Source organism: Salmo salar, chromosome 28, assembly GCF_965601325.2.
Source record: "Salmo salar chromosome 28, fSalSal1, whole genome shotgun sequence".
Classification (NCBI taxonomy): Eukaryota; Metazoa; Chordata; class Actinopteri; order Salmoniformes; family Salmonidae; genus Salmo; species Salmo salar.
The window spans coordinates 10,394,553-10,421,145 of NC_138318.1; the positions used below are offsets into that span (position 1 = coordinate 10,394,553).

At 43.1% G+C, this 26,593-nt stretch overlaps 1 protein-coding gene across 1 annotated transcript; it reads right to left on the bottom strand.

Annotated features, from left to right (window-relative positions):
* Window positions 1-975: 975 nt before the first annotated feature.
* msh2 (mutS homolog 2 (E. coli)) lies at window positions 976-20,516 on the bottom strand. Its single transcript, XM_014179358.3, has 16 exons — window positions 20,268-20,516; window positions 19,053-19,198; window positions 18,690-18,968; window positions 12,914-13,060; window positions 12,551-12,700; window positions 9,831-9,964; window positions 6,160-6,359; window positions 5,901-6,010; window positions 5,713-5,836; window positions 5,462-5,612; window positions 5,243-5,340; window positions 4,887-5,132; window positions 2,899-3,103; window positions 2,340-2,587; window positions 2,080-2,243; window positions 976-1,323 (listed from the first exon to the last, which is right to left on the bottom strand). The coding sequence occupies exons 1-16, from the start codon at window positions 20,473-20,475 to the stop codon at window positions 1,147-1,149; spliced, it is 2,787 nt and encodes a 928-aa protein (XP_014034833.1). The 5' UTR covers window positions 20,476-20,516; the 3' UTR covers window positions 976-1,146.
* Between the last annotated feature and the right edge of the window lie 6,077 nt (window positions 20,517-26,593).

Below are 26,593 nucleotides of genomic sequence, written 5' to 3' on the forward strand. Positions count from 1 at the left end.
TCCTGGTAGTATTAGATCCATTGTCCTGGGTGGTGGCCCGAACAGAGGATCCGCTTCGGGAAAGTTAGCGGTGCTCCTATATCCTATAGTTTTTCCCAGGGTAACAATGTAAGAAACAGTGCATAGTTTCCTAAGAACTCGAAGCGACCATCTGTCGGCGTTATTCTTACTATCCAGTACAAAGAGTGGGGGAAACAAAAAAAACCTTAGTTGCCAAAGTTTCAGGCCGTCTTTTTTTCTGTCAGGCATCCTGGGCTAATCTGGTTGAAGCCAAATTCAGTATTTCTGACTTCAGTCTGGAAAGGCTCCTTGATGTAGGTATGAAGTGTCTAGTAAGAAAGCTCAGGTCCCTTCATTAATTGTTTTGCCCCCCACTCCCTCGAGTGCTGCCCTATACAACTTGAATTTTCTAATCCAAAGCACGATCGGTCTCAACCCCGCACCCAGAAAGGAAAAAAAGCTCGAACCAACAAACTCCTGTCCAAGACTAGTGTGTCACAGCGCTCTCTTGCTGGTCATGGCTAGAAGGGCCCAGGTTGTCAAATTAACGGTAAAATTCAACTTTTGCCGTTAATTTGACAAAAGCTGGATCCCTTCTAGCCATGACCCTGTGTACCACGTGAGTCACATCAGCCAGGCTAAATCTCTCTCAAAAAAAGTCTCACAACCCACACCAACATTTATAGCTTGAACTTGATCTGAAAAATGTTAGATTTATTCTGTTAGTGATGTGTAAATGACTTGCCTGTATGATTTACCCAACTTATTTATGCGTAGACATTCAATAAATAGTTTCTTCAAATTTTAACTGAAATGTAGTATGCCTATAAAACTGGAGGGACCTACCCGAATTAGTCCAATAGAAACGAATGTTGCAAAACAAAGTGTTTGGACTAATGATTACACCCCGGCATCTCTGCTTGGAGGGATGGCGTTTATTCATGCAACCATTACTTTCAAGAAAACACAATGAACTTTTTTGAAGAGGTTTATTTTATTGGTAACCTGGTAACATAAGAAAGATGGTAAGGAAAAACATAAAACTGACCAAGTGCTGTAAACTACTGGAGATGACATCTCACTAGGGTGCGAGAGTGTATACAGAACCGATCTCTGGTTGCGTTTGTGTGTAACGTACGACCGGTCTCAGTTTGAGTGGATAGGGGCGGAGCGTGCCAGGAGCTCAGTGATGTAAGCGTTGTTATGGGCAACAAGCTCCTGCTTCATGGCTTTAAGCTCCGCCTTCACCTCCTGGTCAGTCATGGTGACTGCCGGCAGAGCTTTCGCCTTCTCCAGAAACGACTGGATCAATACCTCTCCCTCCTGGAAAGAGACAGTATTAGAAGGTTGGAGTAATTATAAGCCAAGTCATTCTACACCGAACAAATATATAAAAGCAACATGTAGTGTTGGTCCCATGTTTAATGAGCTGAAATAAAAGATTCCTGAAGTTTTCCATAAGCTTATTTCTCTCATTTTGTGCACAAATGTGTTTACATCCCTGTTAGTGAGCATTTCTCCTTTGCCAAGATAATCCATCCACCTGACAGGTGTGGCATATCAAGAAGCTGATTAAACAGCATGATTTTGTGCTGGGGACAAAAGGCCACAAATGTCTCAAGTTTTGATGGAGCGTGCAATTGGCATGCTGAGCTTTTGCCAGAGAATTGAATGTTAATTTCTCTACCATAAGCTACCTGCAATTTAATTTAAGAGAATTTGGCCTCAACCACTAACCACGCCAGCCCAGGACCTCTACATCCGGCTCCTTCACCTGTGGGATCGTCTGAGGGGGGTTGGGGGGGTTGTGCTTATTTCTATCTGAAATAAAGCCCTTTTGTGGGGAAAAACGACTATGGATTGGCTGGGCGTATGCCCTCCAAAGCTACACGCCTGCCCAGTCATGTGAAATCCATAGATTAGGACCTAATTGAAATAAATGAATTGACTGATTTCCTTATATGAACTGTAACTCAGTAAACTCTGAAATTGTTGCATTTATATTTTTGCTCAGTATAGTTCTACATGTCAAAAAGACAACACAGCCAAAACACTCGTCTTAGCATTGCAGTAGTTTACCCGTTTATCGCTGCGTCGTTTCTTGGCCTCTGGCCCCCCCTCCTCACTAGGCTCCTCCTGAAACTCCTCCAACTCTGCAGCCTTCTGCTTTGCCATGGCAACCACCGCCGGCGGGAAACAGGCCAACTCCGCCACATGGATCCCAAAACTCTGGTCACACACACCTAAACACACACATACTTTGTCAACCGCTGCTCTGAATTTGTTGTGACGTTTGTGTGTATATACTGGATACTACAGTGTAGTGTGTGTGTGTGTACCTGGTTTGACCCTGTAGAGCATGGTGAGTGTGTGTTGAGTGGTCAGAGCGGTGACGTGCAGGTTGCGGACGGTGGGGTGGTGTGTGGCCAACGCCGTAAGCTCGTGGAAGTGAGTGGCAAACAGACAGAAGCAGCCAATCTTAGAGGCGATGTGTTCACTGATGGCCCAGGCCAGACCAAAGCCATCGAATGTAGATGTTCCTCGACCCAACTCATCGATTATTATTAGAGAGTTCTTCGTGGCAGAGCTAGGGAGAGAAAATTGTGTAACAGTTGAGTCAATTAACAGGCAACTGCCAAAAATAATATACGAAAACAGGTGGTTGCTGAGTTAAGCAATTAACATCCCATCATGCTTAGTGTTCCTCCAATAGAGTTTCAAACACTTGTAGAATCTACACCAAGGTACAGTGAAGCTGTTCTAGCTCGTGGTGCCCCAAAGCCCTATTAATACACATTCATTATCAATGATGCACACAAAGCACTTTGATAGTGTAATCAGGGAGAGCAAAGGATTTGACTAAAAGAGCTGCAGAGATGGTGGCGTGTGTGTTCTCACCGGAGAATAGCTGCAGTCTCCAGCATCTCGGACATAAATGTAGACACGCCCTTGAGCTGGCTATCCCCCGCCCCCACACGGCACAGACAGCTGTCAATCATGCTTAGCTCCGCCTTCTCACAGGGGACAAAGCAGCCAATCTGAGCCATCAGAGAGATCACGCCCACCTGCCTGATGAAGGTAGACTTCCCGCCCATATTAGGACCTGTGGAGGTGAGGGTTAATGTATGTAAATCTGTACGTCAGAACGTAGCACACACAGTACAGAAGAGCATTGTGCATTTCTCGGGCTAAATATATCAAGAAAAATGTACACGTTTCCATGGTGTGCTCCGTTTTTTATGGGTATGGACCCTTATTCAGTCTATGGTATGGACACTAGTGTTGTCGTGATACCATAAGTTTGACTTCGATACCAGGTTAACTATTGGATTTAAAGACCCCTTAAGATAAAAAAAATGTATAAAAAAAATGATTGGATGAAACATTGATTTTGGCATTACTGCCATTAGCCAATACAAACACAATGAATAACAGATTCACTCCATGGAACAGAGGTCAGTCCAAGAAAAAGTTTGTTCTGAAATATCTGTCCTATATCTTAGATAAATAAACAAATGGTTTCCTGATCTTTTCATTTACTTGTACTTATTTTAGGCACTAAACCTTCATTTTTTTTTTTTATCTGGTACCGGGAATCTTAAGACGAGTCTTGTTGGCATCCTAGAGCAAAACGGAGAACACCATCGTGTTCGCCAGAGTCATCTTTCAATAGAGTGGTCATAATAGTTTGTAGGCCAAACCGTTCAGACGCCACAGATGTTTTCGTTATGTCTCACGGTCTGACAAACACTGCTCTCTCTAGCTCTGCCACCTTTCAACACAGATGCGGAAGGGCAATATCGATGGATGCGGTGGACTGAGACGCAGCCATGCAAAAAAAAAAAAAAACAGATCTCTATCTTAAACTGACGGATTTTGAGAGGGATTTTTTAATGTTAATTTGATTTCCGATTGTAGGCCAAGGGTTAATTCATCAATTATCCAGTCGATTGACTTAATAACCAATCGAACTCCAAAACATAACGGTAATCAATTATTTGAATGGTACATCTCTTGATGAACTGGATAAATCAAGATGTAGCCTAGGTCTATTCCCAATACAGGCGAAGGCATATTATTGAGTTGGTTTTAGCTCATTTCATGGGGCTTCAGACGACAAATAGTCTCTTCCATTTAAGATGTATTTAATTGGCAACTGCCAGGAGAACTTATTTCGTTGTCCTGACCAACAACATTAGCATAGAAGCACCCTTATAAAAGTGTGTGGCGTCTCTAAGAAAGTAATGAGACGTGAGGAGAGGCAGTGGAATCCGACTTTGTGGAAACCAGAAGGAGAGGAAGATTAAGCAAAATGTGTTATTGTTGACATGGGAGACTAAGTGAATTAATAACATTTTTGGTGGCAATCAGCTTTGAAATCAGCATATTTTGCATTATGGTTTCACAAAAAGTACTAGGGTAGTGAATTCAGCTGTAAACTAGCAAAGAAAGTTAACCTACAATTAAAGCTGGAAGGCACCAGTATCTTCTTGCGTTGTGAAAGTGTTTCAGCTTGTGTGGACATTTAATTACTGTTCGCAAAACAGTTTCAACATTTCTACATGCCGTGTTGCATTATTCAAGTGTACCAACTTCTGTGCTGCAGGACTTGGGAGCCAACAATGCAGCCCAGACAGCTCTAGCAATTAATAAGTGTAGCGCGATCTTTCCTCTTCACGCTATAAAAAAGGGGCTGCGCTGATAGACTTGATCCTCTCAACGGAACGAAAATTATAGTACCGAACCGGAGATTGATGAATGGAACTTAGCCCTCGTTTCCAATATCCTCCGACTTGGTGTTCGGTCAAATCCCTAAAACGGGTGAATGAGCGGCTGCAGCCTCCTCTGAAATGCATCAAATAAAAGAACTGTGCACGTGCGTGTACCTGTGATGATATAGAAGCTCTGCTCTCCCTGTATGAAGGATATATCATTAGGTATGAAGGCTGTGTCTGCGTCCGACTCCAGACAGGGGTGTCTGGCCTGTTGGAGCTCCAGGCGCCTGCCGTCCGCAGCCAGGAGGCGTGGCCTGACGTAGGGAACGGGGGCGGAGACTGACGCCACAGAGAAGCTGACCACCGCATCCAGCTGGGCGAGGACGTCACTCAACGACTGCAGGGGGTCCACGTAGCCTGGGGACGTCCAAGGGTTTATTTCAGAACAAAGCAGACTCCGTTCCAACATGTATTTCTACATCAAACCTGATAGGAAGTTGATAGGAAGGAAGTGTGTGTGCTCTCACCCGCGGCGATGCTGATGATCTCCTTAACGATGGCGTTCTGAGCCTCCTCATACTCCTCTCTGTTCCTGGTGTAGTCTTCATTCAAAGAACTCAGCTTACTATACACACACACACACACACACACACACACACACACACACACACACACACACACACAGAGAGAGAAAGTTAGCTCACCGCAGGGCAAATTGTTTGTGTGTGTGTGTGAGCGCGCCAGACCTGTTGGTGAACCGGACTCCATTCTTCTGGACGTCCAGCGTTGTGAACGTTTTGTTGTTCCTCAGACTCTTCTCCTCTTTACAGGTCACCCTCAGGTAATACCCCAACACACTGTTACACTCCAACTTCACTGTCTTACCAGCATCCAGACCTAACACACACACACACACACACACAATTAAATACACTGGTGTGTTCTATTCTGTGTGTGTGTGTGTGTGTGTGTGTGTCTGTCTGTCTGTGTGGTGTACCCAGTTCCCGTGCTGCGCTGTTCAGTACACTCTGCATGCTGTTCTCCAGTGTGTCCATCTTCTCCCTCAGCTCAGAGAGCACCGGGTCAAACGACGCCTTCACCAGGAACTCATGGTGCTCCACCTACAAAAACACACACGGTTCACATCTAGTGTATTCTACCACGGAGCACACACACCCACCCTACCTGGTTCATATCCAGTGTAGTTTCTATCATCTCCTGGTACTTGATGAAGTCAGCCTGCAGGTCTCTGAGAGGAGAGATGAACACTGCCTCCAACAGCATCTGGTGACTTCCTACAACACAGGATGGTGCTAGGGAGTTAGTGTGCGCACGCGCATCTTAGTATGTGTGTGTGTGTACGCGTGCGCATCTTAGTATATGTGTGTACGCGTGCGCATCTTAGTATATGTGTGTACGCGTGCGCATGTGTACGCGTGCGTACCTTGGTGTTTCTCCAGAGCCAACAGAAGTGCAGGGATCTGGCCCACGGCCTGGTAACCGCGGTAACAGTCCTGCAGTGTTGCCGAGAGCCGGTGAAACTTTTTGGACAAGCGGTGGAGATCTGGGAACCGCCGCAACAGATCGTCCTGAAGAGTCTGTCTGGCCTCACCGTCATTCACGAGACACTCTACCAGGTCCAGTCTCCCACACACACACACAAAGACAGTGAGAATTCACAGGTAGTGTCTGCATTACTAGGAAAGACCAGAAGGTGGCAGCAGAACAGAGGGCTACAGGAAACACTGCTAATACTTCTGGGAGCGCCTTGGAGCAGAAGTCAGAAGTCAATGGGAGAAGTGACATTTTTTTTCTCTATAATCTAAAAAAGGCACAACCCACAGTCGAGCCAATAGCTAGGTTTCCATTAACTTGTCCAGTGATTTTTTTGTTGGCATTTAGAAAGTAGATACGACAATTGTCTGCCATGGTGCGTTTCTACTGAACTGTTGTGTCAAAAAAAAAGGTTAAAAATCTAGAATGTTGAATAAAATTCAAGTGGTTAAAGTGTTTCCATTTCGGCAAATTGAGCATTAATAAAGTAGTGAGACGCTGTATGCCCTGCCCACCCATCGCAAAAGCCAGCATGGATACAATGCAAGAACAGCCTAATATTCTAATAATTATGGCATACCTTGCACTCATGAAGGCCAAGAGGAAAAAAAAAAAAAAATAAATAAAAAAATCGAACAATTTGACGGTGAAACTTTGAATTGCAATATAAAGCAATTCAAGCATTCTTCAAAGTCAAGACCATCCTTGTCTTGCAAAGATATATTTTTTATAGTTGAATGACTGGATTTTGCAAGCAGTAGGCATTTGGAATTAAATGTGGAGCTTTATAGTTACAGTTGAAGTCGGAAGTTTACATACACCTTAGTCAAATACATTTAACCTCAGTTTCACAATTCCTGACATTTAATCCTAATAAAAATTCCCTGTCTTAGGTCAGTTAGGATCAACACTTTAAGAATGTGAAATGTCAGAATAATAGTAGAGTGATTTATTTCAGCTTTTCTTTCATCACATTCCCAGTGGGTCAGAAGTTCACATACACTCATTTGGTAGCATTGCCTTTAAATTGTTAAGCTTGGGTCAAACATTTTGGGTAGCCTTCCACAATAAGTTGGGTGAATTTTGGCCCATTCCTCCTGACAGAGCTGGTGTAACGGAGTCAGGTTTGTAGGCCTACTTGCTCGCACACGCTTTTTCAGTTCTGCCCACAAAATATTCAATAGGATTGAGGTCAGGGCTTTGATGGCCACTCCAATACCATGACTTTGTTGTCCTTAAGCCATTTTGCCACAACTTTGGAAGTCTGCTTGGGGTTTTGTCCATTTGGAAGACCCATTTGCGACCAAGCTTTAACTTCCTGACTGATGTCTTGAGATGTTGCTTCAATATAGCCACATAATTTTCCTTGCTCATGATGCCATCTATTTTGTGAAGTGCACCTGTCCCTCCTGCAGCAAAGCACCCCCACAACATGATGCTGCCACCCCCGTGCTTCACGGTTGGGATGGTGTTCTTCGGCTTGCAAGCCTCCCCTTTTTTCCTCCAAACATAACGATGGTCATTATGTTCAAAAACAGTTTTATTTCTGTTTCATCAGACCAGAGGACATTTCTCCAAAAAGTACGAACTTTGTCCCCATGTGCAGTTGCAAATGGTAGTCTGGCTTTTTTATGGCGGTTTTGGAGCAGTGGCTTCTTCCGTGCTGAGCGGCCTTCCAGGTTATGTCGATATAGGACTCATTTTACTGTGGATATAGGTACTTTTGTACCTGTTTCCTCCAGCATCTTCACAAGGTCCTTTGCCGTTGTTCTGGGATTGATTTGCACTTTTCGCACCAAAGTACGTTCATCTCTAGGAGACAGAACGCGTCTCCTTGCTGAGCGGTATGATGGCTGCGTGGTCCCATGGTGTTTATATTTGCGTACTATTGTTTGTACAGATGAACATGGTACCTCCAGGTGTGAGGAAATTGCTCCCAAGGATGAACAAGACTTGTGGACGTCTCCAATTTTTTTTCTGAGGTCTTGGCCTGATTTCTTTAGATTTTTCCATGATGTCAAGCAAAGAGGCACTGAGTTCTGAAGGTAGGCCTTGAAATACATTCACAGGTACACCTCCAATTGACTCAAATTATGTCAATTAGCCTATCAGAAGCTTCTAAAGCCATAATATAATTTTCTGGAATTTTCCAAGCTGTTTGAAGGCACAGTCAACTTAGTGTATGTAAACTTCTGACTCACTGGAATTGTGATACAATGAATGGTAAGTGAAATAATCTGTCTGTAAACAATTGTTGGAAAAATGACTTGTGTCATGCACACAGTAGGTGTCCTAACCAACTTGCCAAAACTATAGTTTCTTAACAAGAAATGTGTGGAGTGGTTGAAAAATGAGTTTTAATGACTCCAGCCTGTGTGTGTAAACTTCCGACTTCAACTGTACGTGGTAACAATTTGTAAGGTACGCAGGGCACGTGATTTGTCAGTCATCATTAGTCACAATAAAGAAAGTTGGACAGTAGATGAATCCACCGGTCGAACGGATAAAAATGTATTCTAGCTTCAGAAAATGTAACCTACATCTGTGGCTACCATTACAATTGACAATGATATTTTGTGACATTGCTTTTCTTGAATAAAACGTGTCAATGTACTAATGTTGATGACGTCCACTCACAGCAGTGAGACATGACTTGTTTTGAAGATGTCATATTGAAGGCCATGTTAGCAAAAGAGGTCCAAGATAGCATATTCAAATCCTGCAGTTAACTTGATTTTCCTGTGTTTTATATATTCCACACTATGAGGTTGGAAGAACACTGTGAAATGGTGAAAATGCCCTTTTAGTGTAAGAGCTGTTTGAAGAGAGAGCCTGAAATGTCAGCCTGTTCAGGTGAGATGGAGTATTGACCCGCCTGGTGACATTAGTTAATAGATCAATTATGCTGCTTTCAAAACAACTGGGCACTCGGAACTCTCCGACTTCGGTGCTTTCAAGACAACTTGAAACTCAAAACAATTAACTTTGAAAAAAATCACTTGGAACGGACATCCAACTCGGAAATTCACGCATCTTTCTAGAGCTCCGACTTTGCGACCTGAAGGTCACTGACATAATTTGACATAGCCCCCACCCCTGCATTGGTCCTTAAAATAAAGATGAACCCATTTTGAATGTTATATCATATGTGAATCTCAGAGGTGTTCTATTGATTCGCTGGGTCATTTCATGTGAATCAGAGATATTCACCATTCAAGCAGGCAGTAATAGTTGGTGTGACACATTTTTTATCATGTGATTAGTCATTACTACAACCTTGTGAAATTGACAAAATGGACACTTCCATTTGTCAAAAACAACTTCATATCGAAGGAGTGCCTTTTATTTGATGGCCTGCACAACACAACCGTTAGACCTGATGACACATTCCTGCGCATGAGCTTAGCGAGCTGAAGTCGCCATGACGCTACCTACAAACCTGATCAGGGATTTCTATTGTAGAAGCAGTTTCTGGAGTTTTTCATGGATATTCTCTTTGGTAGAGTACTGAGATGAGCGAAAGAGAAAGGGAGAGAGGGTTGAAGAGAGTTTGGACCTCACCTCTCCTCAATCCTGTTCTTGTCCATGAGTGGCTGTTTGATCCACTGGTTGACCAATCGCTGGCCCTGAGGGGTGCGGCACTTATTCAGTAGCCCGGCCAATGAGTGGGCTCCACTGGTGTCATCGGGGGAACCCTGGGGAGAACGAGCCTATCAGGACAGACTCGGACTGCTTGGAATAAAGACAAATACCAGGAGCACAATGTTTGGGGTTACCCACACACTGAACTGCAACGTTTACTCACTAAGTCGATTAAATAGTATGTAGTAACCATGGCTCGAGACTAACTTTTTCCCTCACCGTCCCGGTCCCAAAGCGCAATTTCAACTGTCCGAAACTGAACTTGAAACATCCCAAAATTAATATATATATATATATATATATATATATTGATATGCCAACATGGGTCTATGTTCTTTGCTGTGCTTTTAAAGTAATTGGTGTATTTCTGAGACAGATACAGACAGTCTATTACATAAACTTAATTTGTTAAGAAAAATACAACTTTTTGCATCTTAACAAAAACATACATTACATTAATAATTATAAGATACTCATTGAACATGCATACCTAAGAGAGAACAATGTTATTGTGAACTGGTTACTGAAGGCAATTCATTTAGAGACATTACATTCCACCACCAGCTGCCCCTTTAAAACATAACAATATACCATAAAGAACAGGTGTGTGTGTTCCCCAGCCTTCAATTTCTCTGCTTCACCCTCTTTCAGTCACTGAAGAATGGTCGCCTTGACCCTTTTTGAGCACCACCGCTTGCTAACGGCCAGGGATTAAAATGTACTTTTGGTAGACCAGCCACCGTGGCAGGTAGCCTAGTGGTTAGAGCGTTGGACTAGCAACCGAAAGGTTGCAAGATCGAATCCCCGAGCAGACAATGTAAAAATCTGTTTTTCTGCCTCTGAACAAGGCAGTTAACCCACTGTTCCTAGGTCGTCATTGTAAAATAAGAATGTGTTCTTAACTGACTTGCCTAGTTAAATAAAGGTCAAATCCAGAAATCCAGCATTTCTTCTTCTACTGTCCAAAGGCAGTAAGGCACAATCCCATTGTTGCATCTTCAGATATTCCCTCCAAGTTTCTACTATTAGGCTGTATATCCATCTCTGTCACATTATTTAAAAAAACGTACGCATCAGGTGCGCGTTTGAGAACGGTGTTCTCCCGTAATAGCATTTTGGAACATTGACCCATATGGCCCGCGCTTGTAATGTACATTTTTCATAGTTGATCAACTTAACCTCTTGGGGCTAGGTGGGACGCTAGCGTGCCACCCGTGGTGCACTCCATCAACAGCAGGTGCATTTCAAGAGCGGCAAATTTGAATCCAAATAAATGTCAAAATTCAAATTTTTCAAAAATACAACTATTTTACACCATTTGAAAGATAAACATCTCCTTAATCTAACCACGTTTTACGATTTCAAAAAGGTTTTACGGCGAAAGCATAAATTTAGAGTATGTTAGGACAGTACATTTACAAGAGTTGTGTGTAATGTTTTGTCAAGTCAAAGACAGGGTCACCAAAACCATAAAACCAGCTAAAATGATGCACTAACCTTTTACAATCTCCATCAGATGACACTCCTAGGACATTATGTTAGACAATGCATGCATTTTTAGTTCTATCAAGTTCATATTTATATCCAAAAACCGCGTTTTACTATGGCATTGATGTTGAGGAAATCGTTTCCCTCCAATAACCGGCAGTCAAGTCAGCGTAACAAATTAAATAATTAAAATTAGAAAACATTGGTAAAATATTATATTGTCATTTAAAGAATTATAGATTTACATCTCTTGAACGCAATCAACTTGCCAGATTTAAAAATAACCTTACTGGGAAATCACACTTTGCAATAATCTGAGCAATGCGCCCAGAAAAATACGCGTTGCGATACAGACTAGACGTCATGTTGGGGAGATCTAAAATCGAAAATACTATGTAAATAATCCATTACCTTTGATTCTCTTCATCAGATGTCACTTCCAGGTATCACAGGTCCATAACGAATGTAGTTTTGTTCAAAAAAGCTCATCATTTATGTCCAAAAATCTCCGTCTCGTTAGCACATGATGTAAGCCAGCCGGACTTCTCGTCATGAACGAGGGGAAAAAATATATTTCCGTTCGTTCAAACATGTCAAACGTTGTATAGCATAAATCATTAGGGCCTTTTTTAACCAGAACATGAATAATATTCAAGGTGGACGAATGCATACTCTTTTATAACGTATTGGAACGAGGGTACCCAACATGAACTCGCGCGCCAGGTGTCTAATGGGACATCATCGTTCCATGGCTCTTGTTCGGTCAGATCTCCCTCCAGAAGACTCAAAACACTTTGTAAAGGCTGGTGACATCTAGTGGAAGCAATAGGAAGTGCCAAAATATTCCTAAACCCCTGTGTTTTTCAATGGGATAGGTTTAAAGTCAATACAACACATCAGGTATCCACTTCCTGTCAGAAAATGTCTCAGGGTTTTGCCTGCCAAATGAGTTCTGTTATACTCACAGACACCATTCAAACAGTTTTGGAAACTTTAGAGTGTTTTCTATCCATATATAATAAGTATATGCATATTCTAGTTACTGGGTAGGATTAGTAACCAGATTAAATCGGGTACATTTGTTTTATCCAGACGTGCAAATGCTGCCCCCTAGACCCAACAGGTTAAGCTAAATGTTACCTGAAATGTACCTGAAAGAGGTTGAGGGCCTGTACAGCAGCGTTGTCCAGCCTCATGTACTGGCTCAGGTCAAGGGTCGTCAAGCTGAAGGAGCTGAAGTTTGATTGGTCAGACAGCAACTCCAGGTAACGAACCACTGCTGCCAGGCATGACATGGCTACCTGGAACACACAGACATGTCATTTTACTACTAACGGAGTGGGTTGTGTTTGGAAACAGTCATATTATCCCATGTGCGGCATTGTTATATAAAGAGCTTTACTAATGGCAATAGACGCTGGCACAACAAGCTGCTGCAACCCAGACCGACACACAGCGGTAACAACAATTGTTTATTAAGACTCATCCAATACGAGTAGGTTTGTGTGTGTTACCTGTTTGTCTAGTTCAGGCAGAACGTTGCAGGCGTTGGCCTCCCCTTTCCTGGTCCGTAGCAGTCGGTTGAGGTCCTGGGTCATGTCTTTACTACTGAACTCTGTTCTCTTTCTGTCTGACAGCAACACACCGCCACGCTGCACCACCTACACACGTTATATACAGTGCCATCAGAAAGTATTCAGACCCCTTGACTTTTTCCACATTTTGTTAGGTTACAGCCATCTCCTCTACAATGGCGCCAGAGGAGATGGCTGTCGTTTCACGGTCTCCTAGCCAATTGTGCTCGTGTGTTTGCGCGTAATTTATACTTAAAAAAAAAAAATAGATCATGTTTCTGCCACCGTCTCTTATGACCAAAAAGAGCTCCTAGATATCAGGCCAGCGATTATTCACCTCGTACTGGATGCTTTTTTTTCCTTAAGAGTCTGAGGCAAAGGATTAACTTCAGACAAAGGCCCTCCTCCCAGTCATTCGCAGAAAGAGATATCAGACATAGGTCGGGGGTGCCTTGTAAGGATCAACGGCGAGTGGGTAATCTGTCTTCACCATCCGTCCTATTAGCCAACGTACAATCATTGGATAACAAAATAAACCAACTACGATCACGTATATCCCATCAACGGGACATTAAAAACTGTAATATCTTATGTTTCACTGAGTCGTGACTGAACGACGACATGGATAACATACAGCTGGCTGGGTTAGCGCTGCATCGGCAAGATAGAACAGCTGCCTCCGGTAAAACAAGGGGTGGCGGTCTGTGAATATTTGTAAACAACAACTGGTGCACGAAATCTAATATTAAGGAAGTCTCGAGGTTATGCTCGCCTGAGGTAGAGTATCTCATGATAAGCTGTAGACCACACTATTAACCAAGAGAGTTTATCTATATTTTTCGTAGCTGTCTATTCACCACCACAAACCGATGCTGGCACTAAGACCTCACTCAACGAGCTGTATAAGGCCAGAAGCAAAAAGGAAAAAGCTCATCAGAGGCGGCACTCCTAGTGTCCGGGGACTTTAATGCAGGCATACGTAAACCAGTTTTCCCTCATTTCTACCAGCATGTTAAATGTGCAACCAGATGGGGGGGGGGGGGACGACTCTAGACCACCTTTACTCCACACACAGAGGCGCGTACAAAGCTCTCCCTGTTCCAGACGACTGTGAGATCTCGCTCTCAGTAGACAATGTGAGTAAGACCTTTAAACAGGTCAACACTCACAATGCTGCAGGGCCAGACGGATTACCGGGACGTGTACTCCGAGCATGAGCTGACTAACTGGCAAGTGTGTTCACTGACATTTTCAACCTGTCCCTGACAGTCTGTAATACCAACATGTTTCAAGCAGACCACCATAGTCCCTGAGCCCAAGAACATTAAGGTAACCTGCCTAAATGACTACCAACCCATAGCACTCACGTCTATAGCCATAAAGTGCTTTGAAAAGCTGGTCATGGCTCACATCAACACCAAGAAACCCTAGACCCACTCCAATTTGCATACCGCTCCAACAAATTATGCAGTCTCTATTGCACTCTACACTGCCCTTTCCCACCTGGACAAAAGGAACACCTATGTGAGAATGCTATTCTTTTGACTACAGCTCAGCATTCAACACCATAGTGCCCTTGAAACGCATCACTAAGCTAAGGACCCTGGGACTAAACACCTCCCTCTGCAACTGGATCCTGGACTTCCTGATGAGCTGCCCCCAGGTGGTAAGGGTAGGTAACAACATACGCCACACTGAACCTTAACACAGGGGCCCCTCAGGGGTGCGTGCTCAGTCCCCTCCTGTACTCCTTGTTCACTCATGACTGTATGGCCAGGCACAACTCCAACACCATCATTAAGTTAACCGACGACACAACAGTGGTAGGCCTGATCACCGACAAAGATGAGGCAGCCTATAGGGAGGTCAGAGACCTGGCCGTGTGGTGCCAGGATAACCTCTCCCTCAATGTGATCAAGACAAAGAAGATGATTGTAGACTACAGGAAAAGGAGGACCGAGCACACCCCCATTCTCCTAGACAGGGCTGTAGTGGAGCAGGTCGAGAGCTTCAAGTTCCTTGGTGTCCACATCAACAACCTATCATGGTCCAAACACACCAAGACAGTCATGAAGATGGCACGACAAAGCCTATGCCCCCTCAGGAGACTGAAAAGATTTGGCATGGGTCCCCAGATCTTTATCCTGAGTGGTTGCCTCCTACCGCAAGGGACTACAGAGGGTAGTGCTTACATCACAGGGGCCAAGCTTCCTGCCATCCAGGACCTCTATACCAGGCGGAGTCAGAGGAAGGCCCTAAAAACTGTCAAAGACTCCTGCCACCCTAGTCAAAGACTACTCTCTGCTACAGCATGGCAAGCGGTACCAGAGCACCAAGTCTAGGTCCAAAAGGCATCTCAACAGCTTCTACCCCAAAGCCATAAGACTCCTGAACAGCTAATCCAATGGCTACCCAGACTATTTGCATTGTCCCCCCCTCTTTTACACTGCTGCTACTCTGTTTATTATCTTTGCACAGTTACTTTAACTCTACCTACATGCACATTTTACCTCAATTCCTCGACTAACCTGTGCCCCCGCACATTCAATCTGTACCGGGAACCCTGTATATAGCCTCGCTACTTATTTTACATTATTTAAAAATGTACATTTTTTACTCATCTATTTTTCATTACATTTTTCTTAAAATTGGTTAAGGGCTTGTAACTAAGCATTTCTCTGTAAGGTACACCTGTTGTATTCGGCGCATGTGACAAATAACACTTGATTTGTAATCGTTTTCCCCATAATGACATAGCAAAAACTGGTTTAGAAACGTTTGCTAATTTAGTAAAAATAAACTGAAATATCACGTTTACATAAGTATTCAGACCCTTCACTCAGCACTTTGTTGAAGCACCTTTGGCAGCGATTACAGCCTCAAGTCTTCTTGGGTATGACGCTACAAGCATGGCACACCTGTATTTGGGGAGTCTCCCATTCTTCTCTGCAGATCTTCTCAAGCTCTGTCAGGTTGGATGGGGAGCGTTGCAGCACAGCTATTTTCAGGTCTCTCCAGAGATGTTCGATCGGGTTCAAGTCCGGGCTCTGGCTGGGCCACTCAAGACATTCAGAGACTTGTCCCAAAGCCACTCCTGCGTCGTCTAGGCTGTGTGCTTCGGGTCGTTGTCCTGTTGGAAGGTGAACCGCCCCAGTCTGAGGTCCTGAACATGTTATCATTAAGTATCTCTGTACTTTGCTCCGTTCATCTTTGCCTCAATCCTTACTAGTCTTCCAGTCCCTGCCGCTGACAAACATCCCCACAGCATGATGCTGCCACCACCATGCTTCACGGTAGGGATTGTGCCAGGTTTCCTCCAGATGTGACACATGGCATTCAGGCCAAAGAGTTCAATCTTGGTTTCATCAGACCAGAGAATCTTGTTTCTCATGGTCAGAGTCCTTTAGGTGCCTTTTGGCAAACTCCAAGCGGGCTGTCATGTGCCTTTTACTGAGGAGTGTCTTCCATCTGGCCACTCTACCATAAAGGCCTGATTGGTGGAGTGCTGCAGAGATGTCCTTCTGGAAGGTTCTCCCATCTCCACAGAGGAACTCTGGAGCTCTGTCAGAGTGACCATCGGGTTCTTGGTAACCTCCCTGACCAAGGCCCTTCTCCCCCGATTGCTCAGTTTGGCCGGGCAGCCAGCTCTACGATGAGTCTTGGTGGTTCCAAACTTCTTCCATTTAAGAATGATGAGGCCACTGTGTTCTTGGGGACCTTCAATGCTGCAGAAATGTTTTGGTACCCTTCCCCAGATCTGTGCCTCGACACAATCCTGTCTCGGAGCTCCACGGACAATTCCTTTGACCTTATAGCTTGGTTTTTGCTAAGACATGCAATGTGGGACCTTATATAAACAGGTGTGCCTATCCAAATCATGTCCAATCAATTGAATTTACCACAGGTGGATTCCAATCAAGTTGTAGAAACATCTCAGGGATGATCAATGGAAACAGGATGCACCTGTGCTCAATTTCAAGTCTAATAGCAAAAGGTCTGAATACTTATGTAAATAAGGTACACAAAAATGTAAAATAAACTTTTCGCTTTCTGATTATGGGGTAGTGTGTGTAGATTTAAGTTTTTTTTTGTTATCCATTTTTGAAGGCTCTAACATAAAATGTGGAAAAAGTCAATTTCATCTCAATACTTTCCAAAGGAAGGAAGGAAGGACGGACACACACACACACACACACACACACAGGTATATACAGTTCCAGTCAAGTTTGGACACCTACTCATTCCAGGATTTTTCTTTCTTTATATTATTTTCCACATTGTAGAATAAATAGTGATTACATCAAAACTATGAAATAACACGTGAAATAATGTAGTAACCAAAAAAAGTGTTACAATTCTTCAAAGTACCCACCCTGTGCCTTGATGACAGCATGGACACTCTTAGCATTCTCTCAACCAGCTTCATGTGGTAGTGACCTGGAATGCATTTCAATTAACAGGTGTGCCTTGTTAAAAGTTAATTTGTGGGATTTCTTTCCTTCTTAATGCGTTTGAGTCTCAGTTGTGTTGAGACAAGGTCCCTAAGCCCTATTTGGTGAAATACCAAGTCCATATTATGGCAAGAACAGCTCAAATCAGCAAAGAGAAATAACAATTCATTACTTTAAGACATGAAGGTCAGTCAATGTGGAAAATTTCAAGAACTTTTAAAGTTTCTTCAAGTGCAGTCGCAAAAACCATCAAGCGCAATGATGAAACTGGCTCTCATGTTACCTCTGCTGCAGAGGATAAGTTCATTAGAGTTAACTTCACCTCAGATTGCAGCGCAAACAAATGCTTCACAGAGTTCAAGTAACAGACACATCACAAGATCAACTGTTTAGAGGGGACAGCGTGAATCAGGCCTTCATGGGCAAATTGTTGCAAAGAAACCACTACTAAAGGACACCAATAAAAAGAAGAGACTTGCTAGGGCAAAGAAACACGAACAATGGACATTAGACCGGTGGAAATCTGTCCTTTGGTCTGATGAGTCCAAATTTGAGATTTTTGGTTCCAATCTCGGTGTCTTTGTGAGACGCAAAGTAGGTTAACGGATGATCTCCGCATGTGTGGTTCCCACCGTGAAGCATGGAGGTGGTGTGATGGTGCTTTGCTTGTGACACTGTCATTTATTTAGAATTCAAGGCACACTTAACCAGCATGGCTACCAGAGCATTCTGCTGCAATATGCCATCCCATCTGGTTTGCACTTAGAGGGACTATCATTTGTTTTTCAACAGGACAATAACCCAAAACACACCTCCAGGCTGTGTAAGGGCTATTTGACCAAGGAGAGTGATGGAGTGCTGCATCAGATAACCTGGCCTACACAATCACCCATCAAAGAGTGTGCAAAGTTGTCATCAAGGCAAAGGGTGACTACTTTGAAATAACTAAAATATAAAATAGATTGATTTGCTTAACACTTTTTTGGTTACTACATGAGTCCATGTGTGTTATTTCATAGTTTATGTCTTCACTATTATTCTACAATGTAGAAAATAGTAAAAATAAAAACCCTTGAATGAGTAGGTGTGTCCAAACTTTTGACTGGTACTGTATATAGACTCACACGCACAGACATACATACACACACACACACTCACTCACTCCCTTTCTCACCTCACCTCACACAGTCACTCCCTTTCTCAGACTTCATTCACCTCCCACAAAATACATTTTCTCTCTGTTGCATAGACACACGCACACCTACCTGTCGTATTTTATCAGTGTTGTCACCCTGTGGTAGCAGACATTCTTTAGGGCTCAGCTGCACAAGTAGAGCCTCCAGGTTACAGAAAGTCTCTCCATCAAGGAACTCACACACTCCCATGGTCCTTAGGGACGCGTCCACATAGCCCACGCCCACCACGCGCTGTCCGTCACCCCCGACAGCCAACCGTACGGCCACAACCCCCGCTGAGCCAGCCCCTCTTCCCTCAGCCCCGCCAAATAGAACCTCCTCAAACTGGCTGAGATTCCCTGGAGACGCCTGGAGAGAGAAGTAGTGAAAGAGAGGACTATTACAACACTTAGAAATGTAATCTTCAGATTGTGTCTATGGCTGTGTTTGTACCTTGTACTCCAGTTGCCAGCTGTGATCCTTGGTTTTGCTTTGGTTCCTGTAGACTTCCACTCTGTATTGTTTCACCAGCAGCAGGTCTCTGACCAGAGCCTCAAAGTTTGTCTTGCTGAGAACCACACTCTCCAGCTTGCGGCTACCTACGCACACACAATAAATATGAGTCATTAAATGAATGATCATGCACTGCTATGAAGTTAGCAGCAGCACAAAACAAACTCAACATTAACTATTTTAGACAGCTAGCTAGATGGGGAACAATGTCCTGCTTGCCACAGTAAGGAGGGAAGTCGTTAAATAGTGTAGCTAGCCAGAATACAGTCAGGATTACAGCTAAAGCACATATAGAATAATGAGACAGATATTTCACTGGATGTATAAATGTGAAGCATCTGCTTGGCGTTTCCACTCACTACCAAATATGGTAGTGAGAGGAAGCCCACTGGCTGGCAGTGGGAGAAGATGGAACGAGATATTTTGGGCCGACATTCTTCAAACTCTCTCAACGATTAAACATTTGATCTCAATACAGTTCCGGTCCCAAAACTACAATCTGTTATGAACAGAGTGGACTAAGGTTTGTAGACTTCACCCTTAGCAACAAAAAAAAAATGTCAACGCGTTGTTTAGGAGTGCAATGGCGAATTGAGTTACTGCAGACTCGCAGTTCACAGAGTAGGCGTTCCCTAACGACAATAAGCAGATGTTCATATTACGCGCTAACAGGATCGCGCTAGTTCGCCCCCCCCCCCCCCCCCCGTGGCTCATTTGTTCCCATTGGAAACGACATGCGCTGGTCCATCTTGGTTTAGTTATTTAAACGTTGGGCTGAAGCACATTGAGTGATTTTCACCGAAACGTACTACTGCGGCAATAACGTCAGACGTTACATGAACAATATATATATATATTTTTTTAAAGCTTCCCAACAGTTACATCAGGCGTGTTCCTTGACAAATACTTTGATAAACGAGGCCCCTGCTGTGTAAATTCTCATAACCTACTACGAAAAACTATTCCGGTCGTAACAGTATCAAAGTGGCGTGATTTATGTTCTCAAATTGGGATTTAACTAGCGTCTAAACTAGTAAGCTAACCATAGGCCACGCAAATAATGCAGTAGTTTAGCATCTAGCTATCAGGATTAGCTAATATAAAGTAGAAAACCATGCAGATGGCTAGCTTTGTGAGCTAAATAAGTGTAGCTACCTGAGCCCAGGGTCTTGATGACTCCGTTGGTCTTGAAAACCTCCTTGGCGGCGAACAGCGCGTCGGTCCCATGCACCGTGTAGTAGTCACCCCGGTCGAAGACCCTGAAGGTGGTGTCTGGCTTCTCCGGCATGGAAAAGTAGTAGGTAAGGAAGCCATGTTCGGCAGCAGCGTCCATGGACAAGCTCTGTTTCGGTTGCACCGCCATGCTGGAATCTCCCGCCACGGACTGGAGAAACAGGAAGTTACGTCAGGGCACAGAACTATGAGACAGATATTTCACCGGATGTATAAATGTAAAGCATCCGGTTGGCGTTTCAACTCAGTACCAAATATGTTGGTGAGAGGAAGCCCAGGCAGTGTGAAAAGATGGTTCAAAATATATTTTGGCCGACATTCTGTTAATTGTATTTTTTAAATGATTTAACCTTTAACTAGGCAAGTCAGTTAAGAACAAATTCTTATTTACAATGACCCTAACCCGGACGACGCTGGGCCAATTGTGCACTGCTCTATGGGACTCCCAATCACGGCCGGTTGTGATACAGCCTGGAATCTAACCAGAGATAACACCCTTGATAGGCGCCCTGCTTCGAAGATCCACACACAACAAATTCCAATATCACAACTTGAAACAAAATAAACCCACTTCTCTTTACTCTCATCGACGCCACCTCATCCACAATTTTAATATAGACTTCAAACGGATCTCCCAGGTATCATCATCGATTCAAAACTCTTATTCCAACCAAAAACGACTAGTTTCCACTACCATTTTACTTCTCTTATTTCCTTTTGCATTCGCCACAGTAATACAATTCTTCTCATCTCCACTCGACATGCCATCTGATTCAAACAAAACATCTGCTTCCGCCATTTTCCCTGGCCCCCGAGTTGGCAACTTTAGTGCCAAAGTGTCTTAAAAAGATTAAATGTGGGCCTCCCGAGTGGCGCAGCGCTTTAAGGCACTGCATCGTGGTCTAAGGCACTGCAGTGCTAGAGGCATCACTACAGACCCGGGTTCGATCACGGCCGATTCCCATAGGGCGGCGCACAATTGGCCCAGCATCGTCCGGGTTTGGGGAGGATTTGGCCATGGAGCTTTACTTGGCTCATCGCGCTCTAGCGACTCCTTGTGGTGACCAAGGTTGACCGAGGTAGTCAGTTGAACAGTGTTTCCTCCAACACAGTGGTGCGGCTGGCGGGCAGGTGTTAAAAAGGGCGATGTGGCGGAATGTATTTCGGGGGAAGCGTGACTCGACCTTCGCCTCCCTATCCTGTTGGGGAGTTGCAGTGATGGGACAAGATCAAAATTGGGGAGAAAAAGGGGTAAAATACTAAAAAAGATTACATGTCCGGTTTTGTATTTACAAATCATAAGCTATTCTAAAAGTGTTGTTGGTTATAAAAGAAAGGGTCCCACACCTGGATTATGGTTGGAGTTAGCCTGGAAACCTGAAGTTAAATTTGATTGAATTCTACGATGACAGGCACAAATGAGCGTTTGGATCAGGAAAGTTTCCTCTCACCACCTCCACAAGCCAGAATGTTGAATAAAATCATATTTTAACTTACTTTACCTGTTGTCCATGCGGTTGGTCCTTTTGCAGGTAGGAATGTGAAACAATATATCCACAGAAAAGTATAATTACATGAACTTTTCAAAGTGCTGGTACATTCAGATGTCTCTCCTGAAGCATCCAATGCAATTCAACGTTGGTCTTCAGGCTAGGTTGGGGTAAGGCCTGGGCCTCCTTCCTCAGAGCCTTCATAGTGGTAATATCATCATTAGAACCTTCTTACGATGGATCTAGTAGCCAAGGTGTTTTCCATAGCCTTCGTTAGTAAAGTTGCTCTTAAAAACCTTTGCACATCTAGAAGTGCTTTTTTTCCCCTTCCGCTTAATTTTATTCATAGAAGATCTCTGCTCAACATAGAATCAAGATGTTTAGGCTATCTGTCCGACTGTGACTGCTGATTGCTTCAGAATGAAGTTGACTACAAATACAAAGTTGCCAAATGATTTATTTGCAATTGTTACAAACAAGTGAAGGATAAAATTATGCTTCAAATAAAAACCAAGATGACTGCATTAGGCTACATTGGTCTATCAAATCATTTTATTTGTCACATGCGCTGAATACAACTGGTGTAGAATTTACCATGCAGAGTCATTGTAACACGAGGACACGAGGAATAAAATGAAATACACAAAAATAGAGCTATATACTGTACAGGGAGTACTAGTACCAGACCAATGTGTAGGGGTACAAGGTATTTGAGGTAGATATGTAAATGAAAGCAGGGTAAAGTGACTAGGCTTCAGGATAGATTATAATAAGAGTAAGAATAAAGAACAGTGTAGCAGCAACAAATTCTGAGTGTAAAAATGTGTGCGTGTAATGTGTATGTGTGTTTGTTGTTGGTATGAGTGTCTGTGTTATGTGTGCGCGTGTGTATGTGAATGTGTATGGGTTTTGTGTGGGAGTGTCAATGTAGTGTGTGTGTGAGTGTGTATATGGTGTGTAAATATTGTTTAGTGAGTGTGCGTATGGTCAGTGCAAGATAGAGTCAGTGCAGATAGTTTGGGTACCACTAATTGATTATTTAACAGTCTGGCTTTTTAGCAGTCTTATGGCTTGGGGGTAGAAGCTGTCTCGGAGCCTGTTGGTCCGAGAGCCAATGCTCTGGTACCGTTTGCCGGACAGTAGCAGAGTGAACAGTCTATGGCTTGGGTGGCTGGAGTCTTTGACAATTTTTCGGGCCATCATCTTACATTGCCTGATATAGAGGTCTTGGATGGCAGGGATCACGGCCCCAGTGATGCACTAGGATGTCTGTAACACCCTCTGTAGCGCTTTGCGGTCAACGGCAATGCATTTGTTGAAGCCAGTCAAGATGTAGATAGATGCAGTTGTGGGTTAACAGGGAGTACAGGAGGGGACTAAGCACACACCCCTGAGGGGCCCCGTGTTGAGGGTCAGCGTGGTGGAGGTATTGTTGCCTACCCTCACCACCTGGGGCTAGCCTGTCAGAAAGTCCAGAATCCAGTTGCAGAGGGAGGGGTTCAGTCCGAATTGGAGTGGGTCTAGGGTGTCTTGGGATGATATAGGCCTTTTCAATCATATTGAAATCAATTTCATGTTCAATGAATTGAGTTCTATTTTGCAAATAGGATACTGTCTGTAATTTTTTGCCTCAATGTGTTACAGACATCCTAGTTTCATGATGTGTGACAACATGTGCGCAATGATAGGACCAATCTGTGATTTAGTGCATTATTATTATTATTGGGTAATCACAATAAGCCCCCTCAATAGCCTATTTGCAGCCATAGGTGAAAATATGTTGCTAGGATCTAATCCATCGTTAGTATTGTGGAAGAATTCTAATGTTAAGGTAAGATTTGAATGGAGAAAGCTGACCCGAGAGGGGCGCTGCTTTTTTTTCGATACTATCAGTATCGACACATGGTCTAACGACGCACTTAGCGAACCTTCTTCTCACTATGTGCTTGTTTGGGAAACACTTTTAAAAAGTTGGTTCGTAAATAGCGACGCATCTGGTACGATCATCGTAATGCTTAAGTTAGTTACATGGCAAGTGGGAAACGAGGCCCTGGACATTTCTGGTGATGGCTGGCTCTATTTTCACAGTTCTCTATTCTTCTTTTTTAGTGAAGGTCTCTATATGTCTTGTGTTCTACGTGGTGTGTGATATCTATTTACGGGTGAGAAATGACAGATCTCTTAATGTTGCCAGGGTGACCAATGCCATGGCAACACAGATGATATCAAGTGTGTGTGTTTCAACCACCTACGTCTCTGCTGGATGCAACGCCCTCTTTTATTCTCCCTCTTGCTCTCTCTCTCCCCCATATTGCCCCAGGGTATTGGGGATCACTCATCTCTGTTACAGAGATGAGTGACGCAACACTCGCCTTTGTCTAACCAAGACAGAAGTGTGTGTGTGTGCTGGATGGTAGATGTCTGTCTATCATCACTAGACAGCCCAACAGACAGACACACACACACACATTGACCAGACCTTTTCAAACCGTTTCTATTTCAAACCTTTTCACACAGTGTGCACAACACTTCATTCACTTTCACTCACAGCTAAGTTGTATCTGTATGTAAGGGGATTCTGAAAGTGTATACCCTGAGAAAGGCAGATAACAAGCCGAAACATGTTTTTAAATACAGTATTTCTACCTAAATAAATAAATAAAGGCATTTTAAATCAATTCGTTCATCCTTTTGTTTTTCCTCCAGAGTGTCTTGAAGGGAAAAAGGCCCACAACAAAATGTTCTACATTTGTTTTACTAAGTGGTGGCCATTATCCCCTTTGTTTTTCTGAATTATTTTTAAGTCAACGTTAAAGAACAGTGTGATTGTGCAATGGCAAGGTCGTCGTGCAGATAACCTTTTTTTAAAAAATGGGCACAGGAACATTGTGGTCTTAGCCTACATTTGATACTATCACTGTAATAAGCAAGCATTGCTTTATCAATGTTCTAGAACATTGTGTCTATTTCCATAGATAAAAATTATTTTGAGTCTTTATTGCTGAGGGGAAATACAGGCAACATCGTGCAACAAAAAAATTGGTTGTCGAAATCATCCCACCAGTCGATGAACCACTTCCCTTCACTTTTTCAACGTCATTCATCATTGAAAATAGCAGTCAGTTAGCATTTTGTCAATACGCACTATGTGAGTACACTGCTGTTACACCTAAGATAACCCTTCATATAACACAAGTGCTTAAGTCATCAAACATGACTCCAGAGATAGCCTGATGACTAATCTACTATATGACAATACAGTATCCTGCTTTGTTACTTTTGTGGACCCTCACACTGAATTGCAATACAACATAATTTCCTTTACCAGATTAGTGGGAAACTAAGTTGAACTGCAACACACACACACACACACACACACTCCGATGCCGGAATTCTGACAAATATGCCGGTTCTGCTGTTTGATAGATGCCTGAAACTCACATGACGACAGCAAATGTGTTGATTACAACATAGCAGTGATTCACCTGAGAGGCTCAGGGTGACAGACTACATTAGATTACTACTGCAGCATCACACATAAACACACATACACAAGCTCACACACACACACACTGACACACACGCACACACATACACTCAGACCTAAGATAACTGTAGTTTTAACTATGCTTTGTGGAAAGTAACTATGTTTAGGGGCGAACAAATAGTTACTTTGGAGCTGACTACAACTATTTGAATACAGATCTGAGAGTGCAACTACTTTATTTTTTTTATATTTGAATACAGATCTCAGGAAGTGACTACTCTTCAGAAACTATTGGATTGGATACCTTCAACTCATGCCAGGGCTGTATCTGGAACTGCATGTTGAAAACAGAAAATAATGAATAGAGCACCCACAATGTCCTATGCTATTCTAATCTATTTCACAGTAAATTTGATCTACACAATACGTTTCTATCTAAACATTCTGTAAATGCCCATTCTCCTTAAAACCGCTACAGGATTGGTGGGTCCCCTGTGGAACGGTTGAGATAACGTAGGCTAATGTGATTAGCATGAGGTTGTAAGTAAGAAGAAAATTTGGGCAGAAAGCTTAAATTCTTGCACTGTCCAATTTACAGTAGTTATTACAGTGAAAGAATAACATGCTATAGTTTGAGGAATGTGCACAGTTATGAACTTGAAAAGTTATTAATAAACCAGTTAGGCACATTTGGGCAGTCTTGATACAAAATTTTGAACAGAAATGCAATGGTTCATTGGATCAGTCTAAAACTTTGCACATACACTGCTGCCATCTAGTGGCCAACGTCTAAATTGCGCTTTGGCTGGAATAATACATTATGGCCTTTCTCTTGCATTTCAATGATGATGGGACAAAAAATACAAAAAAGCCCATGTTTTTTTCATTGTATTATCTTTTACCAGAACTAATGTGTTATATTCTCCTACATTCTTTTCACATTTCCACAAACTTCAAAGGGTTTCCTTTCAAAATGGTATCAAGAATATGCATATCCTTGCTTCGGGTCCTGAGCTACAGGCAGTTAGAGTTGGGTATGTTTTTGGTGAAAATTGAAAAAAAGGGGCAGATCCTTAATGTCCATTTCCCCAGGTAATCAAGTCAAACCAATTAACCAATGGTATTTTGTACAGATAATAAGTATAAATAAGTTGTGGTGCTCAACTAATGTATTACTTTTTCAACATGCCCTGAAACGGTCAAAAGCTGCAATTAAATGTATTATACCTGAAAATACTGCAGAGAAATTCAAAGTCATTTGCAAACATTTC

Coding starts and splice junctions, on each gene's coding strand:
- msh2 (XM_014179358.3), bottom strand. CDS start 20,475: ATGGCGGTGCAACCGAAACAGAGCTTGTCCATGGACGCTGCTGCCGAA. Junction 13,061..18,689: donor ACACTGATAAAATACGACAG/GTAGGTGTGCGT, acceptor TAACGTGTGTAG/GTGGTGCAGCGTGGCGGTGT. Junction 1,324..2,079: donor AACGACGCAGCGATAAACGG/GTAAACTACTGC, acceptor GTCTCTTTCCAG/GAGGGAGAGGTATTGATCCA.